This window comes from Syzygium oleosum, unplaced genomic scaffold (genome assembly GCF_021117445.2).
Source record: "Syzygium oleosum isolate NSW1041296 unplaced genomic scaffold, Sole_v2.1 Sole_v2.39, whole genome shotgun sequence".
Lineage (NCBI taxonomy): Eukaryota > Viridiplantae > Streptophyta > Magnoliopsida > Myrtales > Myrtaceae > Syzygium > Syzygium oleosum.
In genome coordinates, this window is record NW_026607523.1 from 1622408 (window position 1) to 1632656 (window position 10249).

General features: G+C 40.5%; 1 protein-coding gene across 1 annotated transcript; it reads right to left on the bottom strand.

Annotated features, from left to right (window-relative positions):
* Positions 1-8231: 8231 nt before the first annotated feature.
* Positions 8232-9596, bottom strand: LOC115691942 (uncharacterized). The gene has a single exon (XM_030618690.2). The coding sequence runs from the start codon at positions 9509-9511 to the stop codon at positions 8465-8467; it is 1047 nt and encodes a 348-aa protein (XP_030474550.2). The 5' UTR covers positions 9512-9596; the 3' UTR covers positions 8232-8464.
* Between the last annotated feature and the right edge of the window lie 653 nt (positions 9597-10249).

A 10249-nucleotide genomic window follows, 5' to 3' on the forward strand; every position in this document is an offset into this window, starting at 1 on the left:
TGATATACAATTGATTATTCCTTTATACAATTTCCCGAATTTATTAACAAATGCAAATTAAAAGGGATTCTATAGCGGGTATGTTTCATGTGAGTACAGCTCCATGCAAGAACGACTCGGGATTGGCGGCAGGATCCTAGGTACGTTATTCTTGTTTTAGAGGGTTTTAGATTGGTGGGTGTAGAGCGGGGTTCGTTAGGGATGACCAAAGAAGAAAGGGTGCCTATTCTGAGTGGAAAGACTCGCAGGAACTTGCGTTTCAAAAGACCAAAGACATCCTTGCCTCTTCAGTGACTGAGTACCAAAAGAGACCTTTTGAAGCAATTTCGAATCAAGCCATCAACGTTCTGATGAGAGGAGTATCACGCTTTAAATCAAAACAATATGCCGACACACCACCGCACGACAGATATCAGAAAAGTTTAAGAAAGGCATTGGAGCAATTTCGAATCAAAAGGGCATGTTGATATGACCGTACCAATCACATCCTTAAAGAAAAAGAAAGAAAGAAGAGAGGCTCGAGTCAAGTCCCTAGAGACATACCCATCTTTTTCCTCCAAAGATCGCACGACTGACTATTTTGAACCGTTATCGTTAAGAAGAACGCTTGGTCACATGGCAAATCGACAATGGGGGATAGTCCACCAAAGTGGTTATTTTCTCGCTAACTCTCTTTCATCGATTATGTTAGAATGTCAAACAGATGGAGGGGGACTATATATGCATATAAATCTCATTATCGAGCAATATGTGATATTTCAACTTTCTCTATCACGTACACATTGGATTAGGAATGATACGTAAAATTTGATTAATGGAGGTGGAAGCACACGCGAAATGTGCAAAACCTGGCTCCGATACCATGATAAAAAATCCAACCAAAGAGCTTAAACCATTTTTAACGGTGAGTCTCACGTCAATTTTCTTTTTTCTTTTCTTTCCGTAGTCTCACATCGCATGGTCTTTTTCTTTTCCATTTCATAAACTATCGGTGGAAAGACTAGTTTTTTTTTTTTTTTGACGGAAAGACTAGTTCAACTAGAACAGTTGTGGTGACTATGTGTCTCTTTCAAGTAATTGATGCGTAGGAGTAGTCCTTATATAAAAAATCTGCTTTCTTTGAAAAATGAAGTCCTTCTAGAGAGCGATGAAAATTTGACTCGTCTCCCTCTATACAAAGTCCACAAAATCAAATGGATGTTTAGGGATATTGATCAAAGTTACACAAGATTTAGGTGGAATTGGGAAGGAACAATCCTATGATAGGTGTGAATTTCAAGGACAAATCTGGCAAAAACCGATGGGTCTATACCAAATCGACGGACAAGGGCAAGGTGTAAATGCCAAGCCAGAGAGAGGTCATGCAACATAGGACATCTAGCAAGCTTCTAGGATGTACCACAGGGATAAGAACTAAGTGAATCACACATTAGGCAAGGGAAGAATGTCTCTAGGGTATTCTTTGTATGGATACTCTTCTACAAAAGAAAAAAAATACACCCAAAGTCGCTAGGTATTAAATGAAATTGAGTCATCACATTTTCAATTAGTTCAATCGATTTCTAAACCTTTATCTAGCATGCAAGTGAACCTTAGACCTTTTCAATTGGGATAATGTAGAAAAGTTCAATTTGAGGATGTCATGTATGCAAGATTCCAGTGCCACGACGGAAATCTCCAGTAATGCCCATCAAAAGAAGTTGATTTCATTTTTCGAAAAAAGGTTTTCTGGACTTAATTTTATTAATCCGAAGGCTTAGTATCTGATTGCATTTTATTCATGAGATTTAAGAACTCAAATGACTTTCCCTAATAGCAGTGTATTATGTACACAATTGCATAGCATTTGCATTCATTATTAAAAAATTGTCTTAATTAAGGATTGTGATTGCATTATCCATTGTTTGTGTATTGGTGTAGTGTGTTTGATCCTTAGATGATCAGAAGTTACTTGGTTAGTAATCTGCTTATTTAGTGACCACGCTGACTCCATTATAGTGTTTGCAAGCTTCTTTAAATTGAGAGAATGGGAGTGGTTGAGCCAGGACGAAGTTGGATAAAGATTAGACTGGGCAAATTTAGAGGATGAAATTTCTTTAAAGGATATAATTGTAATACACATGGTACATTGGATGTAATTGATTAATTTTTTACTATTAATGCCAAAGTAGAACTTTTAAACCACTATGGCATCCTCAAATTGAACTTTTGGGTAAAGTTTCCTAGGAAGTTTAGCTTCATTTGGCCATGGGCTGATGATACGTAGTGGAGTTTCGATGGCTCAATCCCTACCAATTACGGAGTAGACGCGATTACTCCTCCTTTTAATATTTTCGTGGAGTACATAACATGTGATTGATATATTAAGTGGATCATGTATGTTTAAATACAATTTGATGTGTATATAGTGATAATGACAAAAGGATGTGACATTTGATATTAGATTCTATAAATAGTGAAGAACAATAGCATGGGTTAAAGTTGTGAAGCGTTAGAATAAGCGTCACATATGACAAAGTGTTATGTTGTGATAGCGATCTCTTGAACTCATATGAATATCTTATTTAATGGAGCAAGCGGTCCAATATGTATGTTTTTTGTGGCCGAACTAGGCGAAAGTTTGGGATAAATTACTTAATTAGTTTTAAATCTATTGTACGATTGTCAATTCAATCCTAAACTTTTCAATATGGCCAATTTAGTTCTAAACCTATTGATGATTTTCCAATGTAGTCTATCGGCCAATTTAAGCCAGAAAATTTTGACATGAAGGTTCAGTTAGCACCGGCCGTCTTACATGGCATGATCAGCATATGATGGGGATTATTGGTGATAGAAACGGCGCCACTGAACCTTTTTTTTTTTTCCTTTTTTTCCTTTACTTTCCTTCTTACTATTCATCTTCTTCTCAAATTTCTTGTTACTGCTCATTGAAATGGGTCTCGCCGGTTGAAAATTCCCTGACCAACACATGGATTATGTGGTAGCGTGACTTGACGTCTTCTTCAAAACCCCATTTTGGTCTTGACCCAGTTGAAGAAACTAAGAGACATTTTAGGGTTTTTGTCTCGATTTTGCGTTGGAATCTAAGCAAAAGAGATGAGTTCAAAAGGGCGGAGAGATCGAGGGTTTCATGAAGAGGGACCCATTTTCACCTCTGAAGGAAGAGGTGGAGATCAGGTCGTCTTTGTCTCGATCGTATAGGTCGAAGCTATCGCAGATCTCCGCCTCCGAGAAGGACGAGATGGTCGGCGACAACTGGACCACCGCGTTAAAATTTTCAAGCAAAAATCGGCCGAAACGACCGCATTGAAATTTCACGCAAAAAATCATGACTATTTTGAAAAAATTGAAATGTTAAGAACTAAAATTGACATGTATATAATAAATTTAGGGCTGATCAAATCATTTTTCCCGAAAGTTCGTGGGCCTATAACAACTCAATACTATAAGAAAGGAATAAAACATTAGTGAGCGAATGTGGTTGTACTATCTATTTTATCTGCATCGGTATATGATCTTGCTGATAGATTACTCAGTCAATCAGTGATCTACTTAATTGCCGGTGATTTGAAACCGACCCACTTAATATATTTGCAACATTATGTTGATTGAAAAACCGGGGTCGAGATCCTAATACATGTTTAAAACCGCAACACCTCAAAACTGGATGAAACTAACTTCCTAAAAATTCCTCAGCTTTGAGGGTCCGATGTGAGGAGTTTCCCAAACTATTTACAAGAGTTGCCGTATCCCATTTCATAGCTATAACTGTTGCCGGGAAGCTGTACCAAAAACACTCTTAAAAACAGATGATTGGTTTCCTTATTTAAAATATTACGCAATCACTTTACTCTTTAGTGTGATTGGCTTCTTTCTATATATGCCATCATTTTCTATATATATAAAAAGTACTTTCTCAGGAGAAAGACAAACCAAGACCAAGACCTACCTTGTGGGGTCTGGCAAACCATATCAACTTTGAAGAACCAGGGCATATTTAGAATTAACTGAATGGCCATCAAATTAAATAGAAAAGAATGCTTCTTAATAATATGGCATGTAACAGTGTTAGGATATTTAAATATTACATCGTGTATTCATCTAAAAATTTGAGTTTTTGGAACAGCTAACAACTATCTTACAAAATTTCATATGATATCAGAATGAGATCCTAAGTTTATGTCCACCCTGACCCTTTTTTGCCTCTATATCTAAGTCCAGCCTATATGTTAGGCTGGAGTGTTAAGATAATTAAATATTAATTGATGACTTCATTTTATAGACTATTGACATTGGACTCACAAAATCTTACAGAGATATGTTTTCACATTTGGATCACATGCACCATATATACATACGAGCAATTCTCTTTTATTCACAAAAAAAAAATCACTTATATTACAGAACCTATATATTTAAGAATTGCCTATGAAAAATTCATGTTTTTCTAAATAATCAAGAAAAAAGCCACCAAAAATTTCAAACTATACCTAGTGTGATGTATTTATCCTAAATTTTTTTTTGTGACATCAAAATTCTAAACTTGTACCTATGTGACACATTTACCCTCCGTCAAAGTTCCGTTAATGAGCACAGTAGAAAATATGCTTACATAGATGCTGGGAAGCAAAAGGTGTTGACATAGCGCCCAAGTGGCTTAAGTGAAATAAAAAAAAAAAAGACCTTATTTTGACTGAAAAATCATATGACGGAAGGTAAATGTGTCACATAGGTACAAGTTTGAGGTTTTTTATGTCACAAGAAAAAATTTAGGATAGATGTGTCACAGTGAGTATAATTTGGGATTTAAAATGTCACAAATAAAAGGTTCATAATAAATTTGTCACCGTAACCATAAAATTTGGGGTTTGGTAGCTAATTTTTCCCCAATAATTACCGCTTCAAATAAGAGCTGTAAATTTTGCCTCACTGATGATTTGGGCCTTTATGCCTAGTTTATCAAATTATAAACGAAAACTGCGTACGCATAAGCTGCCGCGCAGATAAGTCAATCAACATTATTATCCAATAAATAACCCAATCGAAAAGGGACATTATTAACCCACGGCACAGGTCAACCGTTTCACACTATATTTCTCTAAGCCCGATGAAAATGACTTGTCTAGTCTACAAATCATCGACGATGCATTTGCTGATGATGTGCTTTTCCATTGACTATATAGTATTGCAGTCAATCCCATTGTTGATTAATCTTCGAAATTTTTGGCCGTCCAAGAAGAAAGCACATGATTCGTCGCAACATCGGATATCGATTAGACGACGTGTTATGATGTTTTTGCACTTAATTAGGACGTTCCAATCTTCACCATATCGGCACAACAACGGCTTCATTTGATTGCTCTTTTTTTAAAGAAATCGGCATGCAGGTTGCCCTTTTCAACATTTATTTAAGCAATACAGCACCCGAAAAAAAAAAACTTGCAAATGTCTAAATTTGAGATTGGCCAATCACATAAAATAATAACTGAAAGTTCATAAATAAAATGGATAAATCATGAGTGAAATTAAAAAACTATATTTTAATGTCTTGTGTTTAATTGCTTTCTACATTATTCAACTAAATATACGAAGATATATATAAATATCGATATATAAGTGCATTATTTGTAATTATCATCCATGTTAAATTAACTAAATATAAAAATTAAAATACATTTTAAAAAGTATATAAATAGGGTGTGGGAAGCCACTAGGAGTGATCGGTTCCAAAATGAGTTGGTGCCTAAACAAGGTTGGTTCCCAATTTGTCAAACCAGGAATTGACCTACCCGATCCTGGAATGGGACCGACTGGTCTAGTTCCAGGGTTGGTCTCGGAACTGGTGATTTCTTCTTCTTCTTCTTTTTTTATTTCTTCTATTCCCTAAGTTTTCCAATATTAAAAGAAGAGTTAATTTACTGATTAGGTTCTGCTTCAAAATAAAAAATAAAAAAAATTAGGAAATCTTGGCCGGTTTGTCAATTCGGTCCAATTCCTAAGTGGAACCTGGAACTGGACCAGTTATTCGCGATTTCAAATTTTTGGAACCGGGAACCACAAAAAACCAGTCGGTTCAGTCCAGTCTGGTCCGATTCTCGAGTTGGACAGAGACCAATGCACACCCTAGTAGCAAGGGCATTTTCACGGGAAAATTCTCCGTGCCATGTGCCCATCCCTAACGGCAAAGTAAGTCCAAATTGAGTAGCCACCGCCGCCGCGATCGCAAAGTGCAAGAAAAATTGGTCGGGCTAACCAAACTCGGGGGTACATTTGCGGTTCATATTGCATTCAGCATTGCCATTACCGTAGCTTCTAGCACTGAAAAGTTAAAATGTAGTTCTTATTACCTATGATAGACAATATTGGAGTTAGAAATTGGGCTTGCAAAGAATATATTAGGTTTTGATAAAGTAATTGATAACACAAATAATTCAAAGATGAATTTTCATCAGATCATTCCTTCTTGAGCAATTGTGTTTCATTTATATTCAAACCTCATTAAAATAGGTAGAAGCCACCAAATATAAATTGGATGTAATTAACGAGTGTCTTAACCGTATGCATCTTGTTGACCAAGTATCATGGAAAGAAAGGCAATGCCCGACAACGGCAATTTTCTTTGTCTGTTCTATCTCTAACTATAATCTTTTTAATTTTGCCTTTTCTCTACCTTTTTACATAACGTGAGAGTCGAACCTCGTACCTGAGATATTAGTGTTCTCACCTCCGATTCCCTCTAAAACGGTACTTCATTTACCCGACGATCGTGGTTTTTTCATTTTTCAATTTAATTATTTTCGTCAATGTGTATGCAAAAAACTCAGAGGAGCTAAATGACAACGACCAACATGGTCAAACGAAAGGACGACCATAGGAATTGTTCAAATCGACTGACATTTTATCGTAATTAATGTTGATTTGGACTTTTCTGTTAGAAGCCGAAAAGTTTTTCTCTTTCTTCTCTCTCCATCGTCCTCTTCAAGCTTCAGTACGGGGAGGTTTTGAGCTAGTCTCACCCTCGCTTCCCGTTGATTTTATTTAAGTTTTTTTGTTCTTTTTTTATTTTTACTTCTCTCCCAATCTAAATTTGGGAGCTATCTTCTCCCGGTCTAATTCTCGATCTGAGGGTTTGAACTCTCCTGATTTAGTTTTAGATCTGGGAGCTTTCTCTGCTTTTATGGAATGAGCATATGTTTAACTTTGCCCTGTTGATCATCCTTGTTTTGTCTCGGTTTAATTTTGTTTTGTTGTATTCTTGGAATTATTTTGCGCTTTCAATTGCTTTTTTTGGTTATGTAAAGTCACTGTACTTCTCATGTATCCTTTTAAGTAACGAATACAATTTTCTTTTCGACATAAAAAAAAAAATGTTGATTTGACCATGACAAAAGCTAAACCTATCTTGAGCATTATGCTAACCAGGACGATCGTTAAAGAAACCCTCCCCCAAATTCCACGTTTGCGAACTTGCTCAAATCTTGAATGAATCAAAACCGAGAATGATTCGATTCTGTCATTGAATGATCCATTTGGCCATGTAAAAACATTAGAGCACAACAGTATACCCACTTTTTGTCTAATGATTATTGGTCTGAAAAAAAGTTAATACCAATTTGTATCGCCGACACATTTTCTTTTTCCAAACTAACTTCGTCTCAGAAAAAATCAAAATTGGCAACCCGCCCTTCGTCCGCATCAGATCCCAAACTACCGACATAGCTCAAATTTGGATCGGAAGCACACCGAATTAGGATTTTTCATAAAACGAAAATTAGTTCGGGATTAATACGCCATGCGAGTTTGTGATTTTTTGCGAGACGAAAAATTAATTTGAAGAAAATGTCTCATGAGGTACCGGTTCGAAAATTCTGAAGATATTAACCCTAAGAATAATCACATCACGAAAGCCGACCCGATCACCACTTGCCACTTATCTAATAAAAATCCTTTTTTTTTTAATCTTTTTATCGAGCATCTCTCTCGTCTGGACAGAAGATTTAGAGAAAAAGAAATTTCCATTTTGGATGGCAATAATTTATCCTAAATCAGACAAAGAAAAAACAATTCCAATCGGACACGTATCGATAATCAAATGCAGGTACCAACCTCGCATCGCATCCCATCCCATCCACCGTCTCCGTCCCCGCAATGTGAATTCGATCAAGCATGAGGGGCAAACACGTAATTACAGTCGCTTGCCGTTGCTGACGTGTGAAAAGCAAATGCACTCGTAAAACCAGACATTTTTATTTGTACACTAAAAAAAATTATCGTATGTGTCGGACTGTACTTCTGTTTAATAATATGAACAATAAAAAATAAAAATAAAAAGAAGAAGAAGAAAAAAAAACCGAAGAAAACTCAAAAATCAACGGGACCAAGAACTCTTCCCGGCGTAGAAACCAGATCACCACCGTCACCTGAGTCAACGTCAACGGCCGCGCCCCCCCCCCCCAAAAAATCAACGGTCGTGGTGCGCCCTCCCGAAATCCGCGAGCTTGCGCGACCGGTTCTTGCAGAACGGCGTCGCCGCGGCGAGGTGCGGCTTCGCCGGCGCCCTGATCTCGCCCGAGTACCCGGCCTCCGGGGGCGGTACGCTGCCGCCGCCGCCCTTCTGCTTCCGGTTCCGGCTGGGGCTCGCCCTCACCAGCGGGCTCAGGCAGAAGGCGAACCCGGACACGCTCCTCGCGTGCCCGCTCGGCCTCGCCCGGGTCGCCGATTTGGGGGCGAAGGCGGAGGCGGACGCCGGCGTCCTCCGCCAGCCCGGCGACGACTCCGAGGAGCACACGTTCCCCGACGGCGACCGGTCGACGCCGGGGTTCCCGTCGGAGTCCTCTTCCCGCGCCGGCGACATCCCGCGAGCCGGGATCCGAGAGGGCTTCCCGCATCGGCCGGCCGCGGCGGCGGAGGAGCCCTCGACGGAGGGCGGCGGCCTCGATTGCTGCGCTCTCCGTCGGCCCGGGAGGAACGACAGCCACGAAGGCACGGGAGACGCGCGAGAAGCCCTGGGATCCGAATCGGAGGAGGAGTCCGGATTCGGATCGGCGTCGAACTTCTCGGATCTGGATCTGAACAGGTAGGCGAGGAGGGAGAATTTCCGGCTCTTCTTCTTGAAAGACCTCTGGGAGGTGAGATCCCCACCGCCCCCGCCGCACTCCGAGGCGGCGCCGTACGTGGGGGCGACCTGAGGCGTGCTGTAGAACCGATGCTGGTGGTGGTGGGTGGGGTGGTGGTCGGATTTCCGGCGAGACTCGTAGGGCGACACGGAGCGAGGGAACGAGAGGGGAGGCGGCTGGGCGTCGGATTTACGGCGATCCTCCTCGGCCTCGGCGGCGGAGGCGGCGGCGAAGGCGAAGGACCGGCCATGGGCAGCCGCCCGGGCCTGCGCCTGAGCCTGAGCCTGAGCCTGGGCCTGGGCGGCGATGAGGGCGAAGAGGCGCTCGCGGAGGCAGGAGGCGCAGACGCCGGCGCCGCTGCTGAGGTCGCCGGGGTGCTTCTTGCACTTCATTTATCCCCCTCGGCGCGAACGGGGCGGCGGCGGGCGGCGGCGGCGGTTGGCGGTTGCGGTGGCGGTTGCGGGTAAAAAGAGGTGGTGGTGGTGGGATTGGGAGGATGTGGTGAAGGCAACGAAAGTGAGGGGATGGGGCTCTGCTGCTGTGTCTTTTCTTGGTTGTTGCGCGACTTTTGGGGGCGAGCTTCTTCTTCTTCTTCTTCGCTTTTTTATTTATTTATTTATTTTATTTATTTATTATAATTTCGAAATGGAGAGAGGGATTTGATTTTCGTTTTGCGTATCGGGGGGGTTGGGGCTAAACGACCATTTCTCGAAATGGATTTCCGGTTTTTATAATATGGTCATTCCTCCTTCTTTTCTTTTCTTTTTTTTTTTTATTTCTTTTATAGAAAGTTATGATCGCGTAAAATTCTGATTTTTAATGCGCAATTACGTGCATGTTCAAGAGATTAGGGAGGATCGTATGAAAAAATTATGGGGGGCTCAATCGACTCCCTTGCCTTTGTTGTCCGGCCGAGTGATTGATTCCTGTTGATTCGCCTAATTCATTATTCGCGTAATCTTTTTATTGATGGGAATGATTATGTCCTGGAACTTTCATTTGGTGCTTTCAAGTCATTAAACATGCAAACTTTTGGTCCAATCGAGACTTAGCATAGAAATGACCGATACGGAAGTTTCGAGGCTTAAATGCGTGGAGTCAAACGAGTTCTTTGGTGAATTGTTTCGTGA

Excerpts from the sequence above, each read along its gene's own strand:
- LOC115691942 (XM_030618690.2), bottom strand. The coding sequence starts at position 9,511 with ATGAAGTGCAAGAAGCACCCCGGCGACCTCAGCAGCGGCGCCGGCGTC.